The sequence below is a fragment of the Ammospiza nelsoni genome, chromosome 1, assembly GCF_027579445.1.
Source record: "Ammospiza nelsoni isolate bAmmNel1 chromosome 1, bAmmNel1.pri, whole genome shotgun sequence".
In the NCBI taxonomy this organism is placed as follows: domain Eukaryota; kingdom Metazoa; phylum Chordata; class Aves; order Passeriformes; family Passerellidae; genus Ammospiza; species Ammospiza nelsoni.
In genome coordinates, this window is record NC_080633.1 from 46095400 (window position 1) to 46115164 (window position 19765).

At 39.9% G+C, this 19765-nt stretch overlaps 2 protein-coding genes across 2 annotated transcripts in view; one reads left to right on the top strand and one right to left on the bottom strand.

Annotated features, from left to right (window-relative positions):
• Positions 1 to 373: 373 nt before the first annotated feature.
• On the bottom strand, positions 374 to 12531 carry KIAA1143 (KIAA1143 ortholog). The gene is made up of 3 exons (XM_059487161.1): positions 12387 to 12531; positions 10797 to 10956; positions 374 to 2806 (listed from the first exon to the last, which is right to left on the bottom strand). The coding sequence occupies exons 1-3, from the start codon at positions 12492 to 12494 to the stop codon at positions 2595 to 2597; spliced, it is 480 nt and encodes a 159-aa protein (XP_059343144.1). The 5' UTR covers positions 12495 to 12531; the 3' UTR covers positions 374 to 2594.
• A 156-nt stretch (positions 12532 to 12687) lies between these two features.
• Positions 12688 to 19765, top strand: part of KIF15 (kinesin family member 15) — a 33934-nt gene continuing 26856 nt past the window's right edge. Inside the window, exons 1-8 of the mRNA XM_059472261.1 lie at positions 12688 to 12715; positions 14290 to 14332; positions 15511 to 15694; positions 16824 to 16900; positions 18059 to 18096; positions 18227 to 18324; positions 18699 to 18878; positions 19535 to 19744. Coding sequence (XP_059328244.1) covers positions 12697 to 12715; positions 14290 to 14332; positions 15511 to 15694; positions 16824 to 16900; positions 18059 to 18096; positions 18227 to 18324; positions 18699 to 18878; positions 19535 to 19744 — 849 coding nt within the window. The 5' untranslated portion in view covers positions 12688 to 12696. The remainder of the gene's footprint in view (positions 12716 to 14289; positions 14333 to 15510; positions 15695 to 16823; positions 16901 to 18058; positions 18097 to 18226; positions 18325 to 18698; positions 18879 to 19534; positions 19745 to 19765) is intronic.

A 19765-nucleotide genomic window follows, 5' to 3' on the forward strand; every position in this document is an offset into this window, starting at 1 on the left:
TGGAAATACCAATTCTTGGGAACCTTTGGTTCTGTACTTTAAATTTCTTCTTTTGTATGTAGACAATACAGACAAATTATGTATTTACAAATGTAGCATGTCCTCATGGGAATGATCAGGTTGTACACAGCACCTCCCACAATTCTAATATGAAACCAGTGCAAAAAGACTTTAACATCCATTTATAGGTCTGGTTTCAATTTTCTGAAAGGACAACAGATCTATTCATTTTCAAAATCAGGGTAACGTACTCACACAAACAGTGCAAAAGAGTGTGCAGACTTGCATCTGATGTTATGCTGCAGGAAGCTGGTGTGTAGGGAGACAGGCAGCAGGTACAGGACGCTCCAATACCAAGAGGCCAAAAAAAATCTCATTTCATGTCCTGAAATTTTTATTAAAATATCTTTGGACCACTTAAAAGAAAACATAATTTATTGTTTACTACCAGATGAAACTAAAACCAGCTGTTTCACACAGCAACTTGAATATGCTCCTCGATGAAGCTTTAATGGCCAAATAATTTCAAATGTCCTGTCACGCAGCAGAACTGATTTCATATGGTTACAAACACACCATACATCCAAATAATTTCAAAGTCACAAGTGACATCCCTACCATCTCGTTCTCCAAAATCCCATCAGCTCTCAGTGTCAATTCTGTTCTGTTACAGAAAAATGCTGAAATGAACTCTTTCTCCCCTCCCCTGCCCAAGATTTTTACTCTCCCTTTAAGACCTGGGGGTCAGAAGCAGAACCAGAGGGTCTTGCCACAGGTTCATGGAAGCAGAAGATGCCAGGATCCCTTTAAAATGAGACAACACTCACACAGGCCTCTCTTTTGTTCCTGCTAGTTACTGAGAAGCTGAGGCAGCACAAGGCAGAAGCTCCCCTTTGTTTTGGTCTCTGGGCCAGGGAAGACTTTCTCTTGTGACCTTTTTTCCTTCCTTTTTCATTGCTGTCACCTGGGCTGGCCAGCCATGGCACCACAGTGGGAAAACCAGAACAGCCCCTGCTCCATAGGGTCACTCCAGCCCCCCAGCAGCGCTCAGGGGCAGTGGGGAAGGTGTGGAGCCTGGGCTGCCCCAGGCCTGTGCCTATCATCTTCTGCTGAGGAGGAGGCCAAGTCCCCTCAGGAGTTTCAGCCACTGACCAGTTCCAGCTGCCACTGTTATGGAGCTGCTCTGCTGCCAGGAGAGAGACCTTGTCTGGTGATGTGGAGCAAACGGATCAGCAGCATTTGACTGGTTTTGGAGTCCAGGTTACTTTTTGTTTTGTCCTTGTTCCTCATTGGTTGTTGTTTGGAGAAGAGGGACTTTCATAATCACAGATGCTGTGGTGGGTTTTTTTCCCTTTGTTCTTTCTCCAACACATGGTTAGGAGAAGGGGCTTCTGCACCAGCTTGCCTTTGTCCCCTGACCACGTGGTCTTCTATGGAGGCCAACATTTCTGGGGAGGGGTTTCTCTGCCATCTTGTCTTCTTTGTTCCCAAGCAGTCCATGAGATTCAGCACCTTTGTATCTGGTGATGATTACTGTTATCCTGCCTGTTGCCGTTTCATTTTTTAGTAAACTTTTATTTTCTCACTTATATGTTCTTGCTTTCATCTCTGCTCATCAGTGAAAGGGAAGCAGTTAAAGCTAAAAGGGGCAGTAACTCATTTTGGAGTGTCTGCCCCAGGAATTGTCTTAAACCAAGATACACACAGCTATAGTGCTTCTTGGCTTAAATTCCCTGTTTACAACTTCCCCCCTACTTGAAGAATACTAAATTAATGCTTTTCCACAGCTTAAAGATGAAATACAGTTTTTAAACAAGCTGTCTGAGATCCCAAATAATTATGAACATATAAGTAGTTAACTGGAACAAATATACTCTAAGAAAAAAACCCAAAACACCATCAAACCACTGAGCCCATCAGTGTCAAAACCAAAGTGCACAGGCTTCTTTTGCATTAGTTGATACCATCAACTAGAATCAAAATCTTTATACCTTGCTATTATAACCAATTCAAATGAATATGATGTTTCTTAGACTGCATTCACCAATGGCAGGATCAAGACTACACAAATTTAGCAAATGCAGCCTCCTTTACTACAAGGCTCTGCAAGAGCTAATCTTGCAAATCACAAATGCAAAGGTTGTGCAAATTTTGTTAAGCTGTGAGACAGAAAACTTCAGTCTCTGTTTAACATCAATGAAGTGTCTCCCTTTTGAATGTCAACAATAACAGGTAGAAACCGTAACTGTCAACTAAGGCTATTCAATATAGACAAAATACATTTTAGTAATGGAGGGCATTTTAAAATTGACTGAAAATTTGTAAGCTAAATATATACAGGTATAATTTGCTACTCATTTGTGACCTCAAATAGCTTTTACATACATGGTTAAATTCTCCTTTAAAATTAAGACATGACATACAGTTCCAACTAACTGCAAAGACTTAGTTCATGCTAATTTTATACATTATTTCTCTAGTTGGACTATAGCAAAGTAAGAGAAGACTCAGACACCATGCTTCTATTCCCATGAAAGCCCTCAATATTATCCAGGTCTCTAGACGGGCAAGTTAAGCATAAAAAAAATACAACCCTAATCATCATTTTCCTCATCATCAAATGACAGAAGACTGCTGTTTTTTACTTGCTTAGCTGTACTCTGAGAAGTAGATGCTTCCCCCTTGGTTTTCTTTGCTTCTTTCATCTTCTTACTTGAACTTACATTGAAGTCCAAACACTTCTCTGATGAACGTTTGGCTGGTTTCCTGAACATAATTTTTCCATCAGCAGATTCTGGTTCATCATCTGTAATAAAGAGAATAAAGTCAGAACTCATCTGCATATGTTCACAAACACATACAGACCTTGAACCAAAATCAGTAAGGCCTCTGAGAGAATACAACAATCATGAAAATACACTTTTGGCCATGAACTCTGTATCAATGAATGGCCTTCATGTACACACACCTGCTTCATGTCAGCAAGCCCTTGAAGAAAATCCTCCTGCAGGTCCTATTGGAAATGGGGTTTCACTAACCAGAGCTCTAACTTCGAAGAGATTGTGAGCAGAATGAGAGCTTTTCCCTCACATTCCATTCACATCCACTTACCAAAATGGAGAGGACAACTTCATAGGATCCTCTCACTCTGCTTCAGTATTTGTAAAATTTATGACAACAAATGCATTTATTTCAGAATTATGGCATCTCTTTAAATAACAAAGTGGCACATATACAAGAAAAACTTTTTTCCCTAATATATTCTGTCCTGTTGAGACAGCTGAAAAGATCACGTGGCAATGAAGGTCCCCTTTTTTATCATAATGGATGAAAATTTCAGGGTTTCTTTGTATCTGCAACATCACCCAACTATTCCAACTGACCAATTTTGCTCTAGTGCATGCAGAGGAGCAGACAACCATCTTGAAAACAGGAGAAGTCCCTTCCATGATTATCAGGCATGAATGGGAAAGCTACTGCATAAGTAACAGCATCAGGGCAGTATTTCTGGAAGATAAAGTGTAATGTAAATTTGCGTATCAGACACAAAGGTTCACGCTGCAGTAGTTTGCAATTTTTATAATGTATATGTGACAGAATGTTAAGGAGCCGTAGGTTCTGTGCAAGATATTTTTCCTAAATTACTTTTGTGAAATTCATTACTCAACAGAAATGTGTTTGACAAGATTATGTGCTGTTTAATTAAAACCAATAAATAACTTCTCTTTAGCACAAATTCTTTCCTCAGTATATCAGCACTACAGCAGAATACTTAACATTTCAGTGTTATCTACACAGCACTGGCTGAAACTCTCCTCAGTGCATTCTCAAAACAATACAACTAATAAATCTGGTACCTTAAGGGTTGTGTGGTACAAATGAAGACATCAACTTAGAATGCCTTAAGTTTCAGAGACCCTCTTAAAGAAGAAACCTAGCTTGAAAAACTAGGCAATTCTGTCAATGGCTTCTATGGAATGCATCCTTCCAAGAGGTGCATATGGTGATGAACTGGAGCACAAGTCCTGAGGGACATGGGGTTGTCCAGCCGGGAGAAAAGGAGCTCTGGGAGGCCCCATCTCTCTCTGCAACTGCCTGAAAGGAGGCTGTAGTGAGGTAGGAATCAGTCTCTTCCAAGTAACAAGCAATAGAACAAGAAATGGCCGCATGGGGAAGTTCAGATTGTATACTAAGAAAAATTTTTTCACTGTGAGAGTGATCAGGCACTGGAACACGTTGTCCAGGTAAGTAGTGGAAACACCATCCATGCAGCGTTCAAAGAACTCGTGGCCCTTGGGGATATGGTTTAGTGGCAACAAAGTAGTGCAAGGTTAATAAGTGGGGCTCCATGGATCCTAGATGTCTTTTCCGAGCCAAACATTTCCTTGATTCTATAATTCTACACTAGTTTATGAGAAAATACTACTATGTAGAAAATAACTAACCAGGTTTGGGGAAAAATACTTCATTCTTGGCACATTAGAAAACCATTACAGTCACAAGGAATTAGGAGCAATAACAAACTGTAGATATGAAAAGCAGAGTTCTCAGTGGATCTGCTGTGAACTCTGCACAGTGTTTAGATGCTGTACATGTGATACAAAAGTTCAGGAAGTGCCTACTGTAAATTTTGGGAGGGAAATAGAACTCCTGAAAGGATATCACACCTAATGAATCAGAATACACTATGCATCCTTTTTCTCAGAAGTTAGGCCTCCATTTTTAGGCTAAGAAGTTTAATAGCAAACGATTCCCCTTACTAATTGTTGCCTAACTACAGTGTTTATTTGTAAATAGAGATCTGTTAATTTAAACAAGATCTGAGGAACAATCTAAGCCAAAATCTGAAAAAAAAATCTATCTATAAGGAGAACTTCCCCTCTGTGCAGACACAATTGTCTATTTGCTCTATACAGTATCCATACTGCTGTGGAAATGACACAACCAGCTACTGGATAAGCATGAGGAGCAAAAAAATCAAACTCCCATTGGATACTCTTTAACAAATGGATTACTACATTTTCTTAGAGTAAATTCTTAGGTAAATTTGAAAACCTAACCCCTAAAAATATAGTTCAAAGCATATCCATAAAAGAAAACAGAAAAACAGCTACATAGTTGTAATCCACGGAAAAAGAGAGGACAGAAATTTTAATTTTACTCACAACTGGCCTGCTACCCACACTGTGAACTACACAAAATAACTTCATTTTGCCAACCAGATGGAGAAACTGATAAGTATCTTTGCAATATGAATTTCAACATGTAATAAGCTAAGGGCACAAACAGCAAAGCTCAAAACTCCACCAAAATGGCAACTAGCTCAGCTCTGACCTCCAGGGCTACAATACTATTTGCAGGTCATTCTGTATCAAAGGAAATTATTTTAGCTCTTGGCCTGGTTAAACACTGTTAAAATTCCATGATATGCTCAAGGACATTCCTTTCAGCAGGAAGCCCAGGCCAGCTTCAGAGAGCAGTGTGTGCTGGCAGTGCTTGACAAAGAATGAAGCAGATAAGGAAACACAGTAGGCCTAGCCTACATGTGGAGAGTGTGAGGACAGACTATGCTTTTTGAAAAAAATTTATGAGGCAGTTCAAGGAATTTGTGTTGATGTGTTAAGATTGTCTTTTTCAGCTGGTAAAATGACTTCACTTTCCTTTGTAATTTCACCAGGTTCTTATGTGTCAGCTATCTTTTTTGTTTCCATCAAAGATGTACAAAAAATTGACTTGTACTAAGCAATGCAAAAAAAAAATAGACTCAAGAAACAATCTCAGTGTTGGTAGTTTTTAAAACAGATTCCCAATAAAAGACTCAGTATTATGAATTATGGAAAGTGGGATTTCTGAAACACATGAAGTAAAATACATAAAAACACTACAGGAGAAATAATAAAATCCACTTCTCAAAAATGAGTCAAAAACTACACTAGTAGTTCAAATTCCCACTGTTCTTAGTCATTCCTGCTTTTTACCTGGATCACAAACCACTGGTTGACCAACATGAGCACAGTCAGATGTTGAGCTGAAAACTTACTTCACAAGTGACATCAATTTAAGAAACGACAAAATCAGAAATTTCTTTTTTTTTCTTCTTTTCTAATTATTTCAAGGTATATATTAAAATAAAGTTTTAATGAAATACTGAAAATGAAATACTGCTCTTCAGTTCAGAGTATTTTTATTTAGTAGTCATTTGTGTAGTTAGCAGCACCACTTTTCAGCAGTTTCTGTCCACATATGTCAATGAGGCAACAACAGGAAACACAAGTGCCACTAAACTGTCAGGAGCAACAGGAGGAACCGTGGAATCCATATAGGTCTATTCAAAGATAGGAGGTAAAGAAAAAAATTACAATAACCTGGCAAATTTCTTAATGGTTTCTAAGGTTAGAAGCTCAGGTCAGCCATTTCAGATGCTCCTTCCAATTCTTTCTGGCCATCCATTCTCCATCCATGCCTTTGGAAGCATTTATCCCAGGAATTCAGCACACTGGTGGTTTGAAGATAAGAAGGTCACTCTTGCTCCATAGTCAGTTTCAATTGTTCATGAGAACACTTGGGAAATTTTTCTTCACTTAAATACTGCAAAGTTGGCTTTGATTTAGGTTCCTGCTATTTCACATATATGTGAAATATTTCATATATCACAGAGCAGCATTACCTCTGTGAGATGTATCTGATACATCAGCTGCTTAAATCAGAAGAGCCTGTGCTTGTTCAGGAAGGGCTCCAATAGCCAGGACAGCAGGGACTCTGTTCTCCTTGCCTCTTCCCTCTACTGTCCTTCCCCAGAACCCAGCACATAGAATGAAACAAGAAAAATATTCTAAGGCTTTGAACAAGAAAGGACACCTTCTACCAAGTTTGGTCATCTGCATATGTCAGAGTGTCCCAGAGGCCATATGAAATAGAAAAGCAGTAGAAAAAAAATCTATTTTATAGACTGTAACGAATGCTAAGATAAACTATCTTGCAGTAATTAATGTATTTTCTTTTGTGCAAATTTAATTTTTCATAAGACCATTTTTCTTTGTCTCTTAACCAACAGTGACAATTTTTTACATTATGCATAAAACATTAAGCAAAATCACTGCTGATACACAAACTATTTCTTTTTAAAAAGCCTCTGAGTCTCTGCTCCATGGAGAAAAATATTTCAATATAGAATGGTGTTTTCTCATATAAGAAAGGTTTGGTCCTAAATAAAAAAGATCCCTGTGACTCTACTTGCAAAAGCCAACAGAAAAGCTGAGATTTGCTCTGCCTTAGGAAGCAACTAAGTGCAGCTAGGACATTAATCAGCTGGTTTTACTAAATTAATGCAAAAATGTTACTCATCTATAAAAGAAAATCAAGTCATAGCAACGTCTGGTATCTAAAATTAAAAATAAACAAAATCAAAATGAACAAAAGCTGTAGCCATGTCAAAATGGTTATAGAAGAAAACAAAGGTGAAAGTATGTAAATGAGATATGGAAAATTCTGGAGTAATATCACAATCCTAAACCTGAAGACATGGTCCTTTAATCACTAATATCCTAATGATCTTAATAATCACTACAATATAAGAGAAAAGATGGCAGAACCTCAAAACTGAGTGCTTCCCAAGTTCTGAAAAACTTTGTATCCACAACAGATAGATAGTAGCACATTTCTAAGGATCTATCAAAGTGCCTCAGCATTGATGCATGCTGGAAAGGAAGATTATCAGTTGAGAAATTTACTTTCCTATTACCTTTCTAACTTCATGTAATTTCACTAATGATCTGATTTGGGACTATATAATAAGGTCTAGTAGCTATTAAATTAATTTGACTTTCAACTCTGGGATTAAAATCAAAGTAACATGAAATGCAACCAAGTCATGCAGCACCAAACTTTGTTTATACTTCCCATTTTCAGAATTGAAAGCCAAAAAAATAAAAGAAACTCTCATGTTACTCAAAACTCTCTTTATTAAGCTAGAAGTAAACGCTGTCTAAATACCTATCTCAGACTAGAAATCAAAATTTAAATCTAGAGGTCAGACTGACAGTGCAAAAATGGCCCAAAATGCAAAAAAGGCTTCAGAAAGTTCTGGCATAGTCACACTCACCTCCCTCATTGGAAATTTCACCCTGGGTTCTCTCCATAGCAGAGGAACTTACCCTGTTTATTCCCATGAGCCACAAAAATGAGAAGAACATGAAGACCTCATATGAACCGCAAAGATGAATGAACAGTAACACAATAATGCAGAACAGAGGGCAGCAGTCCCCAACACTCTTGCTACCTACTTCTGTGGATTTTTTCCTCCAAATGCAAGCTATTACTGAAGGACTGAAGGGGGGGTAATAAGCAGAGGTGACAAAGTCCTACAGGAACTCAAAACTGCCATCCTCACTACTTACAATTATGTCTTAGGAATGTCTTTTTCCACCAAGTAAGTTCAGTCACTCTATTCAAATACACTTCCATTTCACACTGTGTATTCAGCTTGGTAGCTCTTTTGGACTTTTTTCACAGCATGGACTCCACCTCAATAGATTCTCATGGACAACTACTTCTTTTTGCCCAGCCTCACAAAATCATTTTTCCTCCTACTGTGATCACTCAAAGTTCAAGTTGCTTATATGAAAAGGAAGCCAATGCTCAGAAAGAACCATGATATTTCTTTCCAATAAGCTAAAACTTCTCCCAATACTAGGAGGGTGAAAAGAAACTTTGTGATGACTTTAGAAACTGTGACACCAAGCATCTTTATGCATTGCACTTCAATAACAAGACACCAGGAAGTAAGCCCAAAGCTGAGCAAATATTCTCAGAGGAGTTCAAGTCATATACCTGCTTAGACCTAACAAATACAGATCTACCTGCAGAAAATAGGATGTGGTTTATTTAGTTCCAAGCTAACCTACATTATTAAAAATTAGGATTTCTCATCAATCTGCTTTTCCAAATATATAAGATTCTCAACATATTTTCTCCCACTTCTGTTACTGACTTGTCCATTTATACCATTTGAATTTTAACATATATATCTACACAGAAACAGCATGAACCTGAATTTTCAAATCCAAATGGCAGACAAAGAGAGAAGCTAAGGATGTCATATTGACAGCCATATGCTAGGCCTCACAGTGCGCTCTAAATTCAATTGGCAGCTTTTGTAGATAGCCTAATAAATAATGGCTAACCACAGAAGACATCCAGTTTCTATGATTCACCTTTCTATTTCATACTTGTGGGGTTCCAGTTCCTATATTCTTAATTGTCAAGACATTTCCACTAGAGACAACAGTAGCTACATTCAATTTGTCAGGTCTTCTGTCAGCAAAAAATAAAGCTCCATTTCATCACACCCTGTGTGATGATTGAAGCTTCTGGACACTCAAAGCACTTATGTCAATCATACCTGAATGATGAATACTGAGAGAAATTCTTAACATAACTGTATCCATCAAATGTAGTTTCTCATCCCTATTGTAAAACTGCAGCAGCCCCTCCACACCACTTCCATCTTTCCATTCTGTGTAATTCTTTGTGGCAGAGTGTCCTAGGGTGACTTTATGATGCTTGCATCCCCAATCCTCTGCTCTGTTTATGCTGGATATTATATTCTGTGCCTTCAAGACTGGTTCTGAGAGTAAAGGCAGGGAGAAGAAGAAGCATGGAGTTTGTTATCAGAAACTGCACTGCTCCTCTACATGCTGTGCTGGATTGTTTCATCTGGGCACAGAGAGAGCAGAACAGGGCCCTCCTTTGCTTTTTAGTTAGTTTAACTAGCTGAGGCAGGGAAGTTTTCCCTGAACTGTCTTTTCTTTCCCTTTTCTTGGAACTGTTCAAACCTGCTCTGGACTGGGACCCGGGGAGCACCGAGAGCTTGCACTTTGTGGCCACCAGGGCCTTCTCTGGGCAGCAGCGTTCCCAGTGCGGGAGAGATTGTAACAGAGCGACCACCCCAGGAGAGACTTCCTGAATTTGCCATCTCTCCAGAGCAATGAATGAATTTTGTCATCTGGTATTGTTCATTTTTTGTGCTGGGGAGTGCTTTACCTGTTAAATAAACAGGTTTTTCCCACTTCTGTCCAAGGAAATTTTTCCCAAACGAGTTGGGGGAAGGGGCCGTGTGAGTTTGCTTTCTGGGGGGGCCCCCTTTTGGAGGTTTTCCCCCAAATGTGCCCTAAACCAGAACACAGAAAAACATTTTTTTTCTGGACCTTGCTGGTTTTTGACACTATTGTATCATCTATTTATCTTGGTTAATGTATTTGCAAGTCACAATACATACTGGGGCTGATTTTAAGCAAGTAATGACATGGACCAGTCAGGTAAGTGAACATGTTCCCAAGCAACACATCTGCAATTCTTTCCACGGACCTGAATCCCTCTACCCTGACACCCTCTTTCATGAACTCATACAATTACCTTTTAAACATCCACTCCACTGTCAAATTCAACTGAACTAGTCAACGAGTTAAAAAATGATCACAGATGATGTCAAAAGACTGTGCACTGGAATAATACAACAGAAAAGTTAATTTACAAAAACACAAAAATATTTAAAGGAAGTATTTAGAGGGAGGATGGTGCACAATCAAGAAGCACAGAACTACATCATTATAAAAAGCCAGACAGCCTGAATATGTACTTAATGACTTGAGATTAGGATCCAGAAGTGCAAATTATTTAAGTGAAAAATTCAGAACTAATCAAAATTAAACAGTAAAAAGCTGAGCAAGTATCAGATCCACTTTTGTGGGTTATCTCTTCGACTACACAAAGCAAGAAATTAGTAGTTTGAAATTCACCTGATTCTTTTGACTTTAAGGCCTCTTTGATTTGCTGTTTAATTTTCATAGCTTCTTCTGCAGTCAAGTCCCCTTTTTTCAGTGTCACCACTTGAGGCTGCTCATCTTCCTTGTCACTGCCGTTGTCACTGTCATCATCGGCAAGTGGAAGCTGCTCTCTCTGCACAAGAGAGAAATAAAAGCCATCCTGATCATCACTCCAGCTGTGGGCCAGTGGTTTCACTTGGTTTCACTTTTGCAGAAAGGTTATTGAAGAGACTTGGCAAAGCTGCCAGTGCCAGGCCCTTCCAACACACATTATCCAAAGGACACTCCAATCCCATCACTGAGACACGGCTTCCTATTGAAAACATTAGCATGGGAGTATGGGCTCCTTCAATTAGAAACCAGAAGGAACTTGGAAAGCAAGAAATTAATTCCTTTTCTTTGCCATCTTGACTGTGCAGCACTGTCTGCTATGCAACACTAAGAAAAGCTTTAAATGCATGGCTCCAAACTTGAACCTTCTATGCTGTGGGTCCATGGTGGCTGGGTTATTAAACCTGGCTAAACAAATCACTGTAAGCAGCACTTACACAAGGAACATCATACTCCTGTTTCTGCTCTCTCAAAGTTGTGCACTGGGACAGAAGAATCAATTCGGGTAATGTTTTATTTTTTTTAAATAAACCTTCTGGTATGGAAACCTCAGTGCAGCAACCTGAAGTTTGGCAATATTAGAGAACCTGAAAACTTTATATTGTAAGGAAAAGTATAGATAGTATTACTGTAATCTACTGAATATGTATATATATACAAAAACGAGAAGTTCATTTCTTAAGGTAATCCTGTAAAATCCTATTTAGAGGGAAACACATGCAAAATCACATTGGAAGCAGAAAAAAACTGCCTCAGGAAAGGCTGCCCTTTAACTCCCTGCCTTTCCAGCCATGACAACACAGTTCACGACCACGAACCTACAGCAAGATGTTTTAGGTTCTTTAAGGGAGGGACCTTAAAGATCATCCAGTTCCAGCCCCCTCGCCGTGGATAGGGCACCTCCCACCAGGCCAGGCTGCTGCGCGTCCCATCCAACCTGGCCTGGAACAGTTCCAGAGACGGGGCATCCTCAATGTCCTTAGGCAGCCTGTCTCACCACCCTCTAAGAATTTTTTTCTATGTGTCGAACATAATTTGTCCTCTTCCAGTTCGAACTCACGTTAACTCCTTTACAATAATTTTCTACCGTACTTCTACGACATTTTTTTCGTACCGCCCCCCTCCTCCACCGCCCGGGGCTTTTTCAAGTCCAGTTCAAGCTGGGACACCCCCGCTGCTCGCCCCGTGCCCCCACAGCCCCCTCGGGCACGGAGAGGCTGAAGCGGCTCCGTAAGGCCGCCTCAGCAGCCTTGCAGTTGTTCTGATCCGCCAACACAAAGCAAAACAAGTTACACAGAGGATTTCAGTCCGTTTCAGCGAGTAACTACGGCTCCCCCTTGCATTACAAACCCTGCTTCCCCACAGCCCACAACGCGAGCGGGCGGGGATGGGCGGGCACCAAGGCTCGGGAAGCGGGCGCTGCCGCCTCCCACCCGCGGGCCAGGGCGTTACCTTGGTGTCCACCGTGGGGCCCTCCCGATACCCGACCTGCCGCTTGAAGCGGCTGAGGAAGGCGGGCTCGGCCGGCCGCACGTAGGACACCTGGTTCCTCTTGCTCATGGCCGCCACCGCCGCCACAGCCGCCGCGCGCGCTTCCGGGGGGGCGCGCCGCGCGCTCTCCGTTCCGGCCAATGACGGGGGAAATGGCGGCGCCCGAGCTGGGCTCGGTCAGGGGGCGGGGCCGCGCCGCTGAGCGCCAAATTTGAAGGCGCCGCCATTTTGGAGCGGCGGGCGGGCGGGAGTCGCCGGGCTTGGAGTGACCATGGCTCCTGGCGAGAAAGGTGAGGGGGAACGGCCGGGAAGGGGCTTGGGGGTGTGCCCGCGGTTCGGGGAGCAGGGGGATTGAGGGATGGCTGTGCCCAGGAGAGCCGCGCTGTTCCGTGCCCTGGCGGGGAATCACTCGCGTGGGAGAAGCAGTGGGGCCGGGTGCCGAGGGGCTCGGTGTCCCCCGGCGGGGCAGAGGTTCCCGGGGAGTTCCGTCCTGCGCTGCCCCGGTGGTGTCCGGCTACCTGGGAGTCGGCCCTTTCCCAGAATTACAGAATAAGCTGAGTCCGAAGGGACCCTAAGGATCATCGGGTCCGACTCCCGGCCCTGCACAGCACCATCCCCAGCAATCACACTGTGTGCTCAGGAGCACTGTCCGAACGCTTCCTGAGCTCTGTCAGCCTGGTGCTGCGACCGCCACCGTGGGGTGCCTGTTCAGTGCCCAGCCAGCCTCTGAGTAAAGAGCCTTTTGCTGATATCCAACCCAAACCTCCGCTGACACAAATCCAGGCTATTCCCAGGACTCTTCAAGTACCTATCAGTCTGATTTCAATTTTTAACTGCACCACTTTCCTTGATAACTTGTTTAATTAAAGAATAAATTGCTTCATTAGAAGCTAAAATATTTCTCAGATGTTGAGTAAATAAAAACAGCACATAAAAAGCTCATGCAGCAGCAGCAGGATGTTTAGGTAGTGTGAACGTCAAAGAGAAGGTAGGCATCTTTGCACATCATGGTTTGCTCTGCTGTTAAAGGTGGTCCTCTTACAAAAAAAACCCGTGTGCTTATAAAGATTCTGTAAATGCTTTATTATTAGAATATTTTGAGGCATTGTCTTTCACTGTTATTTTGCTTATTTTCTAAATACAATTTTGTTAATTTTGTTAATGTTTCGATTATGTTATGGACTTTGATGTCAGATTAAGTAAAAAAATAAGTCCCTTTATCTACCTATGGGGCAATGTGTGCTGTCTCCTTGAAGTCTGAAGCTGTGCAAAATGAGCCTCACTCACAGAATCAGTGCGGTTGGAAAAGACCTCAGAGATCATGGAGTCCAACCTATGAATGCCCAGCACCTTGTCAACCAGGCCATGGCACTGTGGCATTCCAGACACCTCCAGGCATGGTAACTCCAGTACCTCCCTGGGCAGCCCATTCCAAAGCCTAATTAGCCTTTCAGTGAAGACATTCCTTCTGATGTCCAACCTGAGCCTCCTCTGGCACAGCTTGAGGCTGTGTCCTGTCCTGTCACCTGGGAGAAGAGTCTGACCCCAGCCTCCTTGCATGCAGTTGTAGGGTGATATGGTCTCCCAGAGCCTCCTTTTTGCCAGAATAAACAAATGGCACATTGATAAGTGTGTGCACATTCACATTAAGGGAATGAAGGTTTCACTTCCTCTGTAACAAACTGAAATCTTCTGCCAAAGGAAGATATTTACCAAATATTTTCATGCAGTTCTGTTCATGCACAAAACAGGTATTTATAAGGCTCTCCATTTATTTCCCTCTGTACTGCTTACAGTATTTTCTATTTAAGTCACGAGTTTTGAGCAGTAATTTTAATTTTTGTGTGTCTCTTTTCTTTTATAGGAGGTCTGCGTGATTCTTCAATATCTTTGCAGAACTCATCTAGGTAAAATAATACTGGCCAGTTCCCATATATTATTAATCACATTGCACAGAAACAAAACCTAGCATAACTCTGTGAAATAAAGTTCTTTCTTTCAATCTTTACCTGCCTAGGATTGCTGCCTTTCTCTCCTAATATCCTTAGAGGCTTTTAAAAAAATGTATTCTTAATGAAACGGTTACACTGACATGTTGGGTTGCTCTTGGAATGCTGCCATGCAATAAATTTTCATTTGTCCACTAATTCTGCAGCTGCACTTTAGAGTTTATATGAAGAAATATCCCACTAGGGACTTCAGTCCTGCGAGGAAGCCCTAAACTAAAACAAAAACCAAAAAGCCCTCTTCCAAGTGTAAACTGTGCCACAAGTCAGAATAATGAAAGCACATTTGGCAAATTAATTTGGTATGTCTTAAGGAAAATGTTATACTGGATTTTTCTCAGCTGCTGCTTATGTTCTCAGCCCTTTCCTCTGCCACTACCCAACTGCACATTTCATTCATGAAAACCCTTCCCCACTCTTAAAACTGTTCTTCTTTCTTGTAAACAAAAGTAAAAATTGCAGTTACAACACCCTCCTGCTTAAAACCTTTGAAAAAGAATGAAGTAAAGTAAATCCAAGTTTCCTACCACTTCATGGAAGAATTTAATTCTTTACTATTTTATTGGTGTATTGGTATTTATGGCAGAACTCTTCAGAGCCTTGATGGAAGTCATGCACAGTTATTTTTTAAAGCCGATAAATGTGATGAAATTGGTTAGGGATGTTTTAGATGCAGGCACTTGCTATCCTTTATTTGATTCATTGATCAAGAATTGATTATTTTTCCCCTTCTTGTGAGCACCAAATAAAAATGCTGGCAACTTTTTTGCTGGACTGTAGCATTATCTGATCCATTATTCCATTAAAGCTTCCAGGAGTAAGAAGGGCATCCTGTGATCACTGTGCAATGTGTTCTTTTAGAGCTAAAGCTACGTGTCACAGCAATGAATTGCATGTAACTGCATGTTCTTTGCTTTTTGAATCTGCCACATTTTTACCTCTATTGATTTTCTCTACAAGTAGCATGATTTTCGGACAGACCTTTGTAAGGCTTCGCATGCTTCATCTGATTGTTGCATTTAATTTTATCAGGCAGCTGATCTATTTGGAAGTAATCTAATGCATAAACATTTATTTAGTGTTGAAGGTGATGCTATCAAAGTCTTTGTTCGGGTGCGTCCCCCTTCAGACAGCACTGCACTAACAGATGGAGATCATGGCCTGTGTTTATCTGTGCTTTCATCAAAAACCATCCGTCTGCACTCAAAGCCTGAGCCTAAGATCTTCACTTTTGATTATGTTGCAAATATGGAAACAACACAGGTAATCATTTCCAGAATCTCATAACTACTGCTATTTTCACCCAAGTTTTGGCAGCTACTATGCTAAGCATTTCTAAAGACGTAGTGCATTAGGTCTGGTTTTTTGCAGTGGTCAGAATGGAAATACATTGTTATAGTACAGAATGCTGCACTAAATTCTGCTCTCTAACAGTTTTGATGTGATTTTTTTTTTTTTGCTGTTAATTTCTTTAATTGGAGTTTGAATTAAAATTGAAGGTTTTGTTTGTAAACGTTATGGTAACACCATAGAGAGAAAATAAATCTGCCTATTGACACAAATGTATAAAAATAACTGGCAGTCAGTAGCTGATATTAAGATGTGATTTCACAGAATCACAGAATCTGCTGAGTTGGAAGAGACTCACAAGGATCATCAAGTTCAACTCTTGGCCCTGCACATTTGTATTTAAGGAACTTCAGAGTTTCTATTCTATTTACTATATTTCCTTCTTACACTTTTGCCTTTTAAATGCCCACCTGGGACAAGTAATACTGGAAAGAAAGTCCTTCAATTTAATTTCTATAATATTGGTGATTGATATTCTGAACGTAATTTTAATTCTGCTAGGACTCCCAATTCCATTTAAATTCTTTAAACAAAAACAAACAAAACAAAACCTCCCAAAAACCTCACCTTCTCTAGGCTATTATTTATAGCTAGGCTTTTCTTGCAGATCTAAGAGAAGAATGTGAAGATAGATGGGGCTAAGTTGTGCAGCTCTGCTGAATGTGCCATTGTGCAGTGGCAAAAGTTGAAAGCTAGATTTTCTAAGTGTCACAGGCACCTGGCCTACCGATGGTATAAACTGTGTAACATAATCAAAACCACTGGATCAAAATTATTACTATGTACTTGGAAGCTGTTACTATGATGCTGCATTTTATTTCTCTTTGAGTATATCAAGGGATACAATTTTTTCAGAGAGAGTGATCTATGTCACAATGACTTAGGATGTATCATCTTCTGTGAGAATTCCAGGGCTCATGGTGCGTGTCTGCCCTTAAGGAATGCATCTATTATATGCTATAAAGTTATGGCATAGGAAACACTGATATAACAGCTACTTTAACAGGTGGTGCCAAGTGCTTTCTCTTTCCCTTGTCCCCAGGAGTCTGTGTTCTCAAGTGTGGCTAAAAACATTGTTGAATCTTGCATGAATGGCTACAATGGAACCATCTTTGCATAGTAAGTGATTTCGAAGCAATTACAGTAATTTCATAGCAATGGTGACATTTAAGGAGATCCTGCTAATAAGTAGTTGGAGTTTTAAGAGCCAGAGCCTGCCTGATGTTACAGTGAACTTTAAAAATGCTTCCTTACTGCAGCACAGCATAAGGAATGTTCTTGCAGTATTGGATGGTACTCCTTGCCCCTCTTTTGGAGGAATCTGTATGTAGGTGTTATACTTTTAACACTTAAGGCTAATAATGACAATGTAAACTCATTTCAGTTTTACTATTATTTACTTAAAAAGTGGGAAGAGAAAGCTAGTTGTTGTAGAACTTACTGTAGTGTTAAAGAGAAAGCTAATGGTTTTCAGCCCATGGTAAAATGGAATGAAATGGAATGAAAAATTTTTTTAACTTCACATTTGGTCAGCTCAACTCTTCAGTGACTCTTGGCTGCCTGTGGGAAAACTCATGAGTGATAATTTTAACTCTTAGAATTTAAGGTAGAAATATATCCATGACTAGTAGTATGAATATCATTATATTAACTTAATTTTTTTTTTCATTTTGAAAACTGAGGAAGTACTTTGGTCAGAAAATGCTGACTTAAAGGGCTAATCTAATCAGACCCTTACCTGGGGTGTTTTTAGTGTAACACAGCTTTTGCAAAACTATGAAGTCCACTTTGTTATAATATACAAATGTGGAAAACTGAAGTGAAATTGTCATGAAGTTTCTCTAGAATGATTAATAACTACATTAGAAAATAAAAACTCTAAAAGAAAAAAGTACTTTCAAGTGAGATATGTCCTTATATCCAAATATATCCTGAGTGACATAAAACTCTAAAGATTGACCCAAAAATTATTTTTATGTATATATTTGAAAGCCTTCATTTTAATGCTAACTTCCCTTTCCAACAGAAATGAGGAAGGACATGGTGGGTGGTAGGGGAGACAAAATGAAATTTATCTAATGGGATTTCTTGGTAAAAATTGCTGTTCTGTTTTTATACCTTTTTAGCTGACTGATTTCTCAGCTTGCTTCTCTATCCTTCAGTTTAGAAATTTTTTTGTTTGCTTGTTTTAAGCTTTGACTTCTCCTTAAAAGATGAAGATGAATGAAAAATTCAGAATAAAGTTTAATCTCACTTTTTTTTCTTTCTTTTTGTTAGTGGCCAGACTGGGTCAGGAAAAACCTTTACTATGATGGGTAAGTGCATGAGAGATTAATCTTTCAGTGGTTTCTTTTTTTTTTTTTGTCTTGAGATGTATTCCTCCTGTCAGCCACTGCTCTTGAGTACTAATAATTAATTATTTTTTTAATTTAAAAATCTCTTTAGGACCATCTGATTCTGATAATTTCACTCACAGTCTGAGAGGTGTTATTCCACGGAGCTTTGAATACTTATTTTTTCTGATTGAGCGGGAAAAGGAAAAGGTACATTTATTTTATAATTACTATTGCAGTAATGTCTCACAGTAAAGATTAGCTTGGGTTGGTAAACTGGGTGTGCAGCCATTAAGTTACCAAGATTATTGCCTGAAATGTATTCATGAGAAATGCTTGCATCTAGTATTCTACCAAATTATACAGTACAGTTTCTTCAGACACAAGTGTGCCCATATTTTGAGTCTAGAAATGCATCTAGGTTTCTGGATGTTGGTTGTCACCTGGGCACCAGGAATGTATATTGAGCAGAATATATATGCAATCTAATAGCTTTAGGTACATGTGAAAAGAGACTTGCTGCCATACAATGACAGACTTCATAAAACCAATCTGTTTATAGTGTAAATTACTGTGTTTTTCAGGCTGGCAGTGGAAAGAGTTTTCTCTGCAAATGCTCATTTATTGAAATCTACAATGAACAGATATTTGACTTGCTAGATTCTGCTTCAGCTGGACTCTTTCTCAGAGAACACATCAAGAAGGGAGTCTTTGTTGATGGTGCTGTTGAACAGGTGGTGTCATCTGCTGCTGAAGCATACCAGGTATTTTTTGGCACTTTTTAATGCTGGACTATTCATCTTAAATCTTACGTGGTAAATATTCCTCTTGGATTAAAGCGCATTTTTTTGCTTATTTTTGTCTGTAATGCTTTCTCCCCCCTTTCTCCCTACTTCAAAACACAATGTAAAAAAATCTGTTTAAGTCAATGCCTCCTGCCTATCCCATACCTGTAAGAAATCAAAAAGGTTTGGAAAACCCAAATGGCAATTGCAGTATTCTTTCCCCAATGCTTGCCCTACACATCTCTGAAATAGCAGGAAATGTAGTTTTCTGTGGCTAAGTGGGCTCCATGTGTTCCAGAATTGTCAGGTTTATTTCTCCATGAATGATACACATACAGATAGTACTTGTGTGACTTTAATTTTTTTAAAATTATTCTTCTGTGTGCTGGTTTCAAACAGCAATGGCACTTTTGGAGAAAAGAAATTAATATTATAACAAGTTCTGCTACTAAGCTTGACTGCAGCTGTATCTTTTTTGCTTTAAAAATACTTACATTGGAAAACAGTAAAAAAAGTCCTTGTCCTTGAGATTTTTAAAATCTGTTGCATGGAATTGTGCCTATGGCTGCTTATGTCACCTGTATATGAAGTACAGTCTGACACAGCTAAAATTGTGATGTCTTTTTCATGCTTAGGTATTAACCATGGGCTGGAGAAACCGTCGTGTGGCATCGACCTCCATGAACAGAGAATCCTCCAGATCCCATGCAGTTTTCACTATCACAGTAGAATCCATGGAGAAGAACAACGAGGTTGTTAACATTCGCTCCTCCCTGCTCAACCTGGTTGATTTGGCAGGATCTGAGAGACAGAAGGACACCCATACAGAAGGACTGAGGTTAAAGGTTGGTTCTGTAGGATCTGTG

Bases quoted from the DNA above. Each gene is read 5' to 3' on its own strand.
- KIAA1143 (XM_059487161.1), bottom strand. From the start codon at position 12,494: ATGAGCAAGAGGAACCAGGTGTCCTACGTGCGGCCGGCCGAGCCCGCC. The intron at 10,957-12,386 runs GTAACGCCCTGG...TCTCTTGTGCAG, and splicing joins GCCCCACGGTGGACACCAAG to AGAGAGCAGCTTCCACTTGC. The intron at 2,807-10,796 runs GTGAATTTCAAA...TCTTTATTACAG, and splicing joins CTTAAAGTCAAAAGAATCAG to ATGATGAACCAGAATCTGCT.